The sequence below is a fragment of the Mauremys reevesii genome, linkage group 1 (assembly GCF_016161935.1).
Source record: "Mauremys reevesii isolate NIE-2019 linkage group 1, ASM1616193v1, whole genome shotgun sequence".
Lineage (NCBI taxonomy): Eukaryota > Metazoa > Chordata > Testudines > Geoemydidae > Mauremys > Mauremys reevesii.
The window spans coordinates 156,472,850-156,486,912 of record NC_052623.1 but is presented as its reverse complement, the minus strand read 5'-3'; the positions used below and the strand labels follow the sequence as shown (position 1 = coordinate 156,486,912).

At 45.0% G+C, this 14,063-nt stretch overlaps 1 protein-coding gene across 1 annotated transcript; it reads right to left on the bottom strand.

The window, feature by feature from the left end:
* Positions 1-3,649: 3,649 nt before the first annotated feature.
* NYX (nyctalopin) lies at positions 3,650-12,097 on the bottom strand. The gene is made up of 5 exons (XM_039516435.1): positions 12,075-12,097; positions 9,261-9,436; positions 9,002-9,099; positions 8,738-8,894; positions 3,650-5,298 (listed from the first exon to the last, which is right to left on the bottom strand). The coding sequence occupies exons 4-5, from the start codon at positions 8,757-8,759 to the stop codon at positions 3,899-3,901; spliced, it is 1,422 nt and encodes a 473-aa protein (XP_039372369.1). The 5' UTR covers positions 8,760-8,894; positions 9,002-9,099; positions 9,261-9,436; positions 12,075-12,097; the 3' UTR covers positions 3,650-3,898.
* Between the last annotated feature and the right edge of the window lie 1,966 nt (positions 12,098-14,063).

The window sequence follows — 14,063 nt, the reverse complement described above, 5'->3', positions numbered from 1 at the left end:
TACGGGGTCAGACCAAAGGTCCCTCTAGCCCAGTATCCTGTCTTCTGACAGTGGCCAATGCCAGGTGCCCCAGAGGGAATGAACCTAACAGTCAAACTATTCAAACCAAAGACAAGACTCTATTTTTAATTTGCCTCCTACTCAACAGAAGTTATCATCTGAAAGCCAGTTTTACTTTTACTAGATGCCTCAGTGTAATACTCTGTATTTAAGATCATAGAGCCTTAGAAGTTTGGTGAAAGATAGACAGGCAGACAGGTCATGTATAGCCCAACACATGCTTTAAAATTCCCCCGGTGCACAGAAATCTCCTTCCAGGCTTTCAGTTGCAACTATTGGTTAATAAAACATAGTCCTTTGTTTTCCAGACTTCTTCAATGGGGAGAAGTCACCAAGTCAGTCAGCCAGAATTAAGGAAGTCTATTAATAATGTGAATCAAACTGTTTCATGTTAATGAACTTGCCTGTGTGTGTACAGACACATACAATGGCCTCTTCTCAATAGAATTAGAACTACTCAACTGTCAGATGCTCTATACTGGTAATAACATGCCAATTGCCTCTTAGCTCAGGTAGGCTTTTCAATCAGGAGAAGATGAGCTCTGGCCCCTGTGGTGCAGTGAAGTTGGGTGATTATGTGGTCCGGCATATTGACAGCTGTAAAGTTCCTAGGCAGCCACAGATTTATTATAATATTGCAGAAAAAAAGTTTTCTGGGAATGGTAAGACTATTTGGCTATATGAGACATTTAATCTGTAAGGAACTAAGACCACTGCCCCAGCACTCTGAATTTCTAGATGTTGTTATCAAGCAGTAAAATGTCATGTGTGGTGGCTTGTTCCTCATCCCGCATTACTGTCTCTAAGGTGTCGCAGCTGAATCATAAACTTTGAGTTGATTCAATTTCAGAGCTGAACCGGCCTCTTCAGAATTAAAAAGAAAGACCTTTGAAGCAAGAGTTAACTTGAAATCCACATTCTGCTTCCCTGTAACAATTGCACAATAAGATGCCCTTCAGTTTTTGTGTATCTTGGAGCAGAAAATAAAAATATTCAGTTCATACAACAAATATCTATCTGTAGGAAATGAAAAATAACCACTGTGCCTAGTGCACTAGCAACTTGTGACAAATTTATATTGATAAACCTTCAGTGACTTGGTGAAATAATGCTCCCCTAAAGAAATCTTCAACTTAATCTACAGCATTTGGCTGGTACGGTTTTGAAAAACAACCATTTATAATCCACAGATGAATTTAGCATTTAAGAAGATTAATGCATTCATAAATAGCCTGGAAAGCCAAAGTCATTGAATTTAGTGCACCAAACAGGTCAAACAGGCATTTATGAAACCATCTGGCACACTCACTGGGAAAAAAATTAATACAACTACAGACAGATCAGGAGTTTACCTCCACTAACATGATTTAATTTGGGAATATTTACCACTCCACCAGAAATTGCTGGCTGTTAATTGTCATGCAGTTGTTTTTCTTTGAAAAGGTGGGGTAAATAATACCAGAACCCAATAGAGTTTATGATTAAGCCATGAGAGACCCCTGTTTTGGCTGGTATACTTTACGGAGGAGGATCCTTCTGCTTTTAGAAACCAACTGGCCTGGAAGTTCATGAGCTGAACAGTCATTTTGCATGAGCTAAATGGTCATGATTTCTCCCATCTCCTCTCCCATGAAACGCAAAGGACTGGATTTCCTCATGGCCTGTTGTGGGCATAATGCTAGTCCCCTTTCTTCACCAGGGGCTGGGCAGGAATCTTTCCCTCACTGTCAGAGTGGCCAAGGCAGGGTGGTTTTTTTTGCACCTTTCCCACAGCAGGTCTGGGACCCAATATGGTGGGGTAGGGGGGATAAGTCATAATATCAACCTTTAATAGGTAAAACTGGTGGCAGGTGTCCAGTGCGCATATGTGTTATGGAAGGGTACAGTCACCTGCTAAAACAGATTGAAAAAAGATCTGAAAGAAAGGACCCCTTAAGGATTCTGAGGAAGGGGCTGAGGGGTTGGAGCTCCTATGTCTGGTACAGCAGAGAGCTGACCCACCCTGTCCCCCCCCCACACACACACTTCTTTTCTCTAGCTCTCTTTAAGGGATCTGAGGAAAGACAGTACTGGGTTCCTGTGTCTGGAACAGCAGGGAACCAACCCCACTTCACTGAGTCCTCTTTTACCTTATACAAGGAGATGGCAGCAGGGTCCAGCACTGGGATAGCTGGGACCGGGTGGGAGATTATTTTGAAATGATTAAGGAAAGGATGGTGACCTGCACTGTACAATTTACTGCCAGATATTTTAAGTGAATAAAATTGTGGCCTAATTAAACCACATCCATTGCTGCCTCCTTTCTGTTGTGAGGGGCTCGGCAGAAACAAGGAGTGGAATTGTTTAACTCGGAATGGTGACTGGTCACATTCCTTGAGGACACAACCACTAACAACTCCTGCCATGTTAAATAATGGCCTAGTGGAAGCTATTGTGGTTGGCCTGTGTGACTTACATGCAGAATCAGTCATATTTTTAAGCCCTTTTTAAAACTTTGTTTCCCCAGTTCTTCCCAGCAATAGCCAGTCACAGATTTAAGCACAGAGAAACTGCTAAAATTAGCCTTTTGTGTGGTGAAGTCCTGTATTACCCACCATCATTCAGCCATTTATTCCCCAAAGTCTCTTGTCTATTTTCCTTTTAGTTTTTTCCTCCCCAGCAAGTGGGGGGGTTGCTTTGTGTTTGTATACCCACATACAGGCCCCAAAGAAATTACCGAGTCAGGGAAGCCTGCTCTAAACACACATTTCTTCAGGTGCCCCACTGTTGGTCTATCACCAGCACAGCTCCACTGGTACTAGGTGGGAGGGCTAATATAGACAGGCCACTGGTGGGTTTGCCACTGTGTCATCTAAATCTGCTCTGAGGAGGGTTAGATAACAAGTAAAAACATTGCTGCTCTCTCTACATGAGTGTGCTCACTCTTCCTAGCACCACTAGGAAGGTGCTAGACCAATTTCTCAACCTTTTTGATACCAGGAACCGGATTGCTGCCTTCCTAAACTGTGTCAGGGCGATCGCAGGGACTGGCACCAGTCCACAGACCGGTCATTGAGAAACAATATGTTAGAGCAGCAGTGGGAGAATGAGAAAAATGTAGGCACAGTCAAAATGGCTTGCTCTTCCCAAATGCAATTTCCAACATGACTGATAAGCCACAGACCTTAGCACAGGGCTACTGACCTGCTCATTTTTCTCCCCTCCTCTTGGCATTGTGCACACTGCATAGTGCAGCAGGCGTGCATGTTGAATATAATAGATCTGATTCTCCGCCCGCCTTGGTGTAAATCAGAAGTAACTCCACTGAAGTAAATGGAGTTATATCAGCATAAAACACCATGAGCAGAAGCTCAGGTTCATTATGTGTCTCAGGATCTATGGGTGAGGCTCATCTTTTAGAGCCCAATCTCTGTGCCCATGAAAATCAATGGGAGTTTTTCCAGAGACATCCAGGGAATCAGGATTGGCATTAAATGCATAAATGCTGCAGCGCTGTCTTCAATAAGGAGCCCTTTCAGTTCACATCTAGCAGAGGAAAGCTGCTGTCCCAGAGACAATTGTTTGCTCAAACTCCTTATTATTGCTGCTGTCTCATAATGCTCTGTCAATGTACAAGGGGTTTCACAAACACAAAAAAGATAAAATCCCTGCCTCTGGGCGATTAGTTACTTCCAAAGATGTGCCCATTCCAAACTCCCGGACCCAAACACCCCCTGTATTGCCGGGAAATTAGGAGCCTGATCAGCATCTGAACTCTGCAGCATCAGCTCCTCTCTAATGATTACATTCTACAGAAACTCAGTTCTTACATAGCAACGTGCTTGAGGCAGCCCTTGGGTTATTTACTCTGCAGAACCATTGCTGCTTGAGCTGTAATGAGTGCCAGAAGGTGGAAAGAGCAGGAGATAGCATATTCCCCCACCCCTGAGGAAACCTCATCACCTAGCCTGTCCAACAGGGTGGTGTTGGTTAATGCTTCAGTGGTGTTTGCCGCCTCCTCGGGAAGGCCCTCTTGGAGCAGGAGCTTGGAGATAAGGCTGCTGAACTTGCTCTCTGTGGTGGAGTGAGGCTCTTCAGTCGGGGTTGGGCTGTAGGACGTGACGTTTAACTCCACTGGGTCAAGACAATAACCTTCAGGTGATCTGTCGAACAGCACATCCGCCAAGTCAATACCGGCTACTGAGGAGGGGGAGAGACAAGGAATATCCCTGACAAGTCTGTAATTCTCCATCCACTCTTTCAGCCATTCGAGCCTGCAGTCACACTCCCAGGGGTTCCGGAAAAGATAGAGCCTTCCCAGGAAATAGACTGGCTGGAAGATAGAAAAAGGTAGGGTGGTTAGGTTGTTACTGTTCAAATGCAAAGAGACCAGGCTGGTTAGGTTTTCAAACGCCCCTTCTTCAATGTAGTTGACCCTGTTTCGGTCCAAGTACAGAACCTCCAATTCAACTAGGTCCCGGAACCAGGTGTTGGACACGTTCCTGAGAAAGTTCCCACCAAGATTGAGCATTTTCAGGTGCCTCAGCCCGTCAAAGGAGTTTTCTGGGAGGTCATTGAGTAAGTTGTCATTCAGGTAGAGATACTCCATTTTCTGACAATCTTGAAAGGCTTGGTCATGAATGACATTTATTCTGTTGTCTTGGAGGTTAAGATACTTCAGCCTGGTCAGGCCCTGCAGAGAATTATAGGCTACAGCTTCTATCTTGTTTCGCTCCAAGTAAACATGGGTCAAATTCTCCATGCCTCGTATGGCCCCAGGGATCCTTCGGAAATTGTTCTGAAAGCACAAGAGCTCCTGAAGGGCAGGGAGCTCTATGAAAATCCTGTCTGGGATATTGAAAAGGTTGCAGTCAGCTAGGTCTAGTCTGACAAGCCTTTTGAGGGCAGTAAAAGTGCGAGTGTGCAGGTAGCGGATGTATTCGTTGTGAGCCATTTTAAGCTCAGTCAACCTGGGTAGCCCTTTGAAAGCCCCGGGAGTGATGAAGGAGATGTTGTTGTGCTGGAGTGAGAGAGATTTGAGAGAAGGCAGGGTCCCAAAGGCCCTCTCTGAAACGAATTTAATACTGTTTTTATCCAGGTTGATAGAAGAGGCTTCACAGGGGAAGTCGCTGGGGATCTGCAGAAGGCCGGCACGGTCACACAGGACAGAACAGCTCCGCTCCTGCGTGCACACGCAGTTGGCAGGGCAGGAACGTACACAGGCCCACACAGCATGGATGTGGGGGATACAAAGAATGACTGGTGGTGGGAACAGTACAATTGCCACACAGATAACGAGGGGGAGGAGAGAGAGAAAAACAGGAGCAGTTAGTAAATGTTAGTTATGACCAAAAGACTTATTTATGCCACAGATCTAGCCAGATTGCTAACAATAACCCATTAAAATACAGTTTCACTAAAGGAGAGCCAGGAACTCTCATGGAAGAATCCTACAGAATTTACTCGAGAAGGGTTATTTTACCCTAGGGTTTTGAAACCCTCCTGTGGAATTCTATAATGGATTTAATCTCTCTCAAATTCTGTCAGTTCCTATATAATCCTGTTGAATTTATCTCTACTAAATTATTTTAGGAATGTTTCCACCTTCTGTTACTTCTTTCTCAGTATCACCATAATTAATGTGTAGGTTCTCCCACTGGGACTGAGCCTGGGATGCTCTGGGGGTTGGCAGGTCTATCAGCTGGGCGGAGGATTGGCTTGTTTGCAGGGGCGGCTCTAGACATTTCACTGCCCTAAGCATGGCGGCATGCCACAGGGGGTGCTTTGCCGGTCGCCGGTCCCGCGGCTCCGGTGGACCTCCCGCAGGCGTGCCTGCGGAGGGTCCGCCGGTCCCGCGGCTCCACCAGCGACCGGCAGAGTGCCCCCCGTGGCTTGCCACCCCAAGCACGCGCATGGCGTGCTGGGGCCTGGAGCCGCCCCTGCTTGTTTGTTTGGGAGCATTGCAAGCAGGTTTGCCAGCTAGAGAAAGAAGTGCTTAGTTGTCTGAGGCATTGCAGTGTCTATGGGTTTTGCCTCTTTTTCCTGTGATAAGCCCATTCGTTTTGATATTTATTCCACTAGTGGCCCGGGTAGGTGCTTTAGAATAAGGAGAACTATTAGCAGTTAAAAGTAAAGTGTAGTATTTAAAAAGCCATTCCTGCTCTCGATTTGGTGGAGAAGCATGAGGGAAAGGGAGGTTCAAGGAATATCTTTGAAACACTTTTTTCCTCAGTCTGGATGTTTCATATTAAAGGTGATGCTCTGAGCCTCCAGTAATGCACCTGCTTTGCTCTACCCATTGGTTACTATTTCCTAACACCCTGGCTGCCTTGCAAATGTGTGGCTGCCATGGCTTTCTGGCTGTGTAGTTAGGATCAAGCAAATGGATGTACAGTGATGAGGAAGATAAAAACTCCCTGGTTCCACTCAAACAAGACGAGCAGGAACCTGAGGCAGTGTAAGCAGTGACACATGGGGCTCTGTGTGAAGGGAAAGCCTACACAGCTTTAAAATAAAGAAATACGATCTTTAGGGAGAGAACTGAAAACAGATTTCATTTTGTACTTGCTCTCCTAAGGTGTGTCCCACCTCCTGTTCAACTGGAATGAAAAAGAGCATCCACAAGCTCTTGACATTGTCATTGGCAGGGCATCACCTGCTGAGTGATTTTTCTGTTGCAGTTTATCAGTTCTCATATCACTGCTACTTTTTTAAAAAAATAACCAGGTGTCCTCCTCATTGCTAACAAACTCTCTCACCGCACTGCCAGCCTCACGAGTTTCACGCTGGCCCCTTGTGTAGTAGAAGGGGCATTCACTGGTGAGACCGCCCGTTCCTCAAAGGCAAGCTGCAAGACTAAATGGTGCCTGGCCAGATTTGCTCTCCCCAGGGACTAATGGTGCAACCACTTGTTTGTGGTGATTTTGCTATAAAAGGTTAAGCTTCAGCAGCTCTCCATCTTCTATGTGACTAGCCTCTTTGGCTTTCATATACAAATCAAATTGTTGTTTGAAGCTTTTCTGGGTGTTCTGAGCATTTCCACCCATTTTCAAGGTGACCCGCGCAGAAATTTTTTAAAATTGGGTTTGTGCTTTTTTTTATCCTCCTTCAGGCCGGCCTGATCCTGCAAAGCAAACGATCTGACAGAACCCTTTAAAGTCAATGGGATTCCATGAAGGCATAGGGGTCTGCCCACATAGGTCTCTGGAGGACTGGAGCCTTATGTTGAATAAAGAAGGCCTGAACATGGGAACAGGCCATTTGTTTTTTCTTAACATGCATTTAACTGCAATAACTAATTAACATTTTAGATAAAGGAAGTCCTTTCCTAATTCAGCACCCAAATCCCTTCCATTACAGCTCCTCCAGTGAAACAAGACAAGACCTCATTTGATTTTTCTGATAATTCCAAAGTAAAAAACAAGCATAATATTGTTAAAAAAAAAACCACTTTTCAGATTCTTTGTAAATTATGAAGAGGAAAAAAAGTCCAAACCTAGTGAAAACTTTCCTATGCAAGTCATTGTAAAGGCTGATGGAAGATTTACAAATTTCAGTCACAGTTACACAGCAGCCATTTTAAATTAATTATTTCCATACAAAGATGTGTAAATTTAGGCAGAGAGAGACTAAGTGACATGTCCAAAATCATGCAATAAGTCAGTGGCCAAGTTCAGTACAGAACCCAGCTCTCCTGACTCCCAATTTACTTTCTAATCCCTTGACTTGCTGAAGAAAACATCTAAGTTCAGGTCAAGCCAAGTCATTTCCTAGTCTGATGAGATTCTAGTAATGAGCAATTTTTATTTTTTTTTGCTCTGCTGAATATGGATCTACAGCTAGCAGATTTTCACAACACAAACACCTCGGTTGTCTATTTACAAATAAATCTCTCTAGTCTGCATAAAATATTGAATCCATTAATCCAGCCTTAGAAAACGATGTCCTCCAAGCAAAAAAAAAACAAACAAAAAAAACCGCAGAACCCTTCAGTATCAGAAGATTTGCAGTATTTTTTTAGAGTTAAGGTCTTGCTAAAATCCTTCATCTGAACACCACCAAATTCTGAGGGTTCAAAATCCAAACCTACTTGCCATTCTGAATTTGCACCTTGATCTCATTTCTAGTATCTTTTGACAGCAGATCCATATTCAAAGCACTGACACATTTATGCTGCCATTACACAAATCATTAAAAAATGATGAATGCGTTTAAAATCTCAGCTGGAAACAGAAAAACTCTGTTAGTTCAAAACATTTTTTTCCCCAAAAAAACACATTTGCTCCTTGGGCTATGTTCAGTACAGTTCAGGCAGCTATACTGGCTGGAACTTTTACCACCTGTCAATTCAGACAGAGAATTTGTGGTAATATTGGTTTAATTAAATATGTGTAATATAAAAGAATGAAAAAATATTGCCAGTTTCAGAATATCAGCAAAATGGCTCTGTGATTGAGACTGGGGTGGTGGGGGGGGGGGTATTTTTTTTCTCAATTCAATTTAACTGCTGCATTTTTTTAAAATGACTTCAATATTTGCACAAATGAATGAGAAGACCTACAAGATATCTGCATTTGGATTTTCAGCAGCACAAGCAGACAATGTTTGAAATGATATAGAGTTAGCCTAAAACATTCAATGTGATTGGTCTAATCTTAGAAACTACTATTGGCTTTCACAAAATAAAAATACTACTCACCATTTAAAATGATGACAAACATCACCTTGATTATTCACTTGTGGCATTTCAGGTCTGGCAAGTAAAATTCTGTGATCTAAAAGTAGATGGAAGGATCCAAGATAGTTTCAGTCCATTGTCATTTACACATATCATCATCCCATTATAGTGTCTGTGTCTAGAAAAGAAGATTGAAATCCATAGGGAGAGGTTTTTCTAAACTGACTCTCTCCCCTAAGCTTCAAACCAATGCATTGATTTCTTTTATTTATTTTTGCCACTGACCTTTTCAGTGCACATTTCAGTTTTGTACTATTCTTCACAGGGCTTTTCAGCAAGGGCTTGACCAAGTTTTTAACATGAGGTGAACCACTGAAATGTGCCTAGATGGATGGGAATAAGGAGAAATCATTAGGCTGCTAGAGAATGATCACGTAATCAAATCTACAGATGCTTTTACACAGCAGCGTTATTGAACCAGCAATGAACTGCCGCAATGAACCCGTAATAAAAGAACTCATTTATTCATAGTTACATCACTTACCTAACGGAGCAATGGCTTCATCCTCCATCCTTCTCTGGACCCTGCCATTAGTTCTACTGGTCCATCTCTGAAGAGTTGGCATTTTTTCCCCTCCAAAGTGATAATTTAATGGCAGGAAAATCCTCTGTATCAGAGGAGGATTAGTGGAGCTGGAAGAATGTGTCTGTCCTTTAAAACTCCAAAGCAAAACACAGATTGCTGACAAACCAATCTGCTGCATTCTCCCCACCACCACCATCCCACAAAAAAAGAACTGGCTCTCTGCCATCAAAATAGCATTACTAGGAATCTAAAACAAAGCCATTACGCCGGTGCCTATTACATAACGGGAGAGGGAGGGAGGGAAATGTAATTATACTTTGGGGCAAGCACAGGCTTATGATTTCAACTAATCGAAATAGCGATGGCTGAACTAACCGGACCAACACAGCACCCTCAGCTGAAAAGCCTCCCAATGACAGGCTCCAGTCCAAACCACAGGCCCAATTCTGATTTCTCATCACTTGTTCAAAATTCTGCTCCACTGACCTGAATGGAAGTTGCCTCTAAATTACATAGGCATGAATGAGAATCTCATTCAAGCCTCATGTATATTTTGCACTGATAACAAAGGCTCCAATGAAACCTGGAGGAGAGGGAAAGAGGACCCGGGGGAGATGCACAGTATATATTACTCTTGGGAGAAAACAGCCCATTTCATCTAAGAGTGTGTTCTGCTTGCCAGGCTGATGTTTGTGTGTGGAATTGCCAGGGCAGGATTTGTACATGGCAATACTGTCTTGTGCAGGACGTAAGGCAAGATTTAAAGCCTCTTTTGACAGAATAATGATGGTTTCTTTAGGGGGTGTTAGAGTAAAATGAGAGATGCTGGAATCACTCGCTAACAATGCCTGGGGGGTGGGGGAAAAAACCCTTTGCCTTCTTTTCCAGTTAATTAATTTCACTCTTTCAATAAATGAACTGCAACTGGAGCCAGTTAATTTGAGTTTGGTTCCTCTATATATCAGGGCAACTGAAAGATTGAAATGGTAACCTGTCCCAGGTTGCGTCAATCATACTCAAGCAACAATGTGTAATTATTTTTTTTTTCATTTTGATGGCCCCCTGAAGCTTAGAGGAGCCCACAGTAGCATTTTGAACATCATGGTAGGAAATTCCTGTGTCAAAGAGTTAATTAAAAATTGCTGGATATTTTTAATCCACACAACACAGAGCTAGCAAACTGATCTTAGCCTAACTCGGTCTGAACTCGGGGTACTGCAGGGAGCTCTCTTGTGGGTGATGCTGAAGAAGGAAAGGATGTGATCATCCATCTTGTGATGAATCTGCTGAGCAGGAGGCAACCCTAAGCATTGTGGGTTGGCAGGGAGCAGACAAACACCCACATACGCTCCTGGCCAGTGAGACTAGGTGAGTGAAAACCTTTTGGGTCCAGATTTTGAAAAGAGCACAGAGCTAAATTTTCAGGTGTTCAGCATCCACAATTGCTGTACACATTGTGGCAGGGCCTATCAGTGTTGCCAGCTCTCCCCATAGTTGGTGCTTTTCTTAAAGCCTGAGATCCTGATGTCACATGAATATGGGAGACTCTCAGCTTTCATTTTAAAGAGAAGGGTCTTGCACCCATGGGTCTGGAGAAAAGCTTGAAAACATGGCCACTAACAGCCCCAAACCAGAAGGCAAGTAAAAAGAACCCACATTTTATTATTTTTTTAAAACCTTGGGGTTGCTAAGACCATCTCATGATATTTTAGGGCCTCACTCATGATGTCTGAACACCTGGAGTTGGCAATACTGTATATTGGGCCTAACGCTGAAGCAGCTATCCTGTTTGTCTCCTAGCTGGCATATATGAGATCCATAAGGGTGCTGTGTCTCATGACACTGAGATCCCTGGAGGGTGGAGGGATCAGTTACAATTTGATATATGACTTTCTGCTGTGTGGGGTGAGTTACTGAAGCCTTTGGCCAGCTGCGTGGACAGAGGAGCGAGATGATTAAAGGGATCAAGTCCTGGTGAAACCAACCAGGATTCCACCAAAAGTGATAATCATGTTCTTCTACTCCCCAGAGATTAGGCACAGAATGAAACAGCCCAGCTGCAACTTGGTCTGAACACACAGGAATACAACTCTGGTTGTATTCAACTCAGGTGTAGGGTGTATGCAGAGGTTGTAGATGTGGCTTGGTTTGCAAATTGGTTGGTATGAAAATGTCAGCCTCAAAGGAGAATAATACATGCTGTCTTGAAGCAAACCAACCAATTTTTTACAAGACTTTCAGAGACAATCCAATTTTTTCAAGTTTTAATTAAAAACAAAATGTACAAGTATTTTCTACTCTTGGTTTTGAACGTTTTTTTCCCTTTTCTGGGGCTGGGAAGTCTCTTAAGAGCTGAGTTGGTGATGTCACAGGAGCTCCTGAAACTCAGCTGGTTTAGAGGAGTTTGAATGGCCTGGCCACTCAGAAAGGGGCGCCAAAAGAACCTCTGAAAGTCCCGCAGCTGCCTTGGTCTTGCACTATATGGACGGATGGCCCCAGTGAGATTTGATAAGCTGGTACAGCCACCACCACAGAAGCCCATGTAACAAATCCCCACTTGCCAAGTTTGATTTTTTCCCCCTATGGGACAAATCCCCAGGTTTACTGGGACTGGGGAGCTGCTAGTCCCACAAACTCCACAGGCCTGTGTGTATACAATGGTTTACATTCAGTTACATTTATATGAATAACAAAACTCAGGGGCCTCTGAACAGAGCATGTTGTCAGAATATTCTTGCTATCCTTTTGCTTACCCAATATAGCAGCACATACCTATGCTGCCATGATCCCTTTTGGCTTGAGCAGTTAGCCAACATTCAGGGACTTGTGGGTTGTTTCTGTTAGGAGGAGAAGGTGACGATGGAGTCAGATATTTCTTTGGTGCAATCCTGTGTATTAACAAAGAAGGTACAAAGTCTTGCTCCCCTGAATGCCGGATAAATCAAACAGCAGCAGACAGGTTCCTTGCTCACAGATCCAAGCCCCTTTTCAGCCAGCACTCTACCCAAAAGCTCCCCCACTCTTGGCTTTTTCAGGGTCACACTCTCAAGTGCTTCCCTGTCTGCTGCTGCCTCTCTCTCACACAGAGACAATAGCTCCATCAGACAATAGCCACCCACCTGCATTTGCCATCAGCCCACACTGAAACCCCTCTGCACCTATAGCTCAGAGTCCTAACCAGCCTTTCATGTGGCCTGGGCTTTGGATGGTGGCTCCTATTGTTTCCGCTATCTTATTACTTGTTACATTTATCCTGAATGAAGGGTGGCTGTTACGCCTACCAGATGCAATGAGGTTTCATCTGACCTTAAGCATAACACTGCTTCCATCAGTCCTCCTCCTGTAGATGCTGTCTCCCACTTCCTTTTAACATGGAGAATGACCCAGTGGTTCACGAGCGATTGTTGGCGGGGGGGTGGGGGAGAAAAGCCAGCATGTCCCCTGGTATCTTCAGTTGGCATCTCCTCTCCTCAACCCTCCTTACACTGAGATCCTGGCCTACCTTCCCCGCCACTTTCTCCTTTGTGTGCCCACCCCTCCATATCTTTCATCTGTCTCAATTCCTTGCACACTGCACTGTACTTCCTTCCTCTGTCTCTAGACCAGGGGTCTCAAACATGCGGCCCATGGGCTGCATGTGGTCTGCGGAGTTATTTGCTGCAGCCTGCCAAGCTCCCCTCACCCTCTGCCCCATCTCCTGCCAGCATGCCGCGTCCCCGCACCTCTGCCTACCTCCAGGTGCTCCCCACTGCCAAACAGCTGTTTGGTGGTGCTTAGTGCTTTCCAGGAGAGAGTGGGGAGGAGCGGGGAGACGCACACTCAGGGGAGGAGGCAGAGAAGAGGTGGGGCAGGGGCAGGGATTTGGGGAAGGAGAAGGGGTGGAAAGAGGCAGGGCAGGGGTGAAGCCTCATGGAAGGAGAGGAGTGGAGTGGGGGTGGGGCTGGAGGCAGCGGGCGGGGGGTGTCAGTGATGCGGCCCTCGGGCCAATGTACTAGTCCTCATGTGGCCCTCATGGTCATTTGAGTTTGAGATTCCTGATCTACACCAAGCCCGCCCTTTGTGTTTGCTCTCTCTTCCAGATGCTACGACAGGGGTTCTCAAACTGGGGGTCGGGACCCCTCAGGGGGTCGTGAGGTTATTACATGGGGGGTCGCGAACTGTCAACCTCCACCCCAAACCTCGCTTTGCCTCTAGCATTTATAATGGTGTTAAATATATAAAAAAGTGGGTTTAATTTATAAGGGGGAGGGGTTGCATTCAGAGACTTGCTATGTGAAAGGGGTCACCAGTAATAAAGTCTGAGAGCCACTGCGCTATGACTTCCCTGCACCCTCCTCCTTTCATGGCAGCGCCCGCTGCTGTTGCTGGTAGGGGCCTGCAGCCTGTCTCACTTGCTGCTGTTCCCTGTGTGCTGCAGCTGCTGTAAGGAAGTACAGGATAAGGGAACAGGGAGGGGGCAGTGAGAGCTGGGAGGAGGAGGAGGGGCAGCTTCTGTGTTCTGCAGAAAAGCCAAAAGAGTGGCTCCGGGTCCCCCAGACAAAGGCGAATCAGTGAGGCCTGTGACTCAAGTCGAGTGAAATCAGGAAAGCTGGTAATACACTGCTAGCGGAGGCACTCAGGTGACATTTGGCCCCCACTTCCCTTTTCCTCTAGAAGGAATAGGGTAGACAGACAGCCACAGGTTTCTTGCCCCTCCCTGCACTTTCTTAGACAGGGGGTGAGTAATTCAGTCAGCTCAGGCAGTGAGAGTCAGAGAGAGGA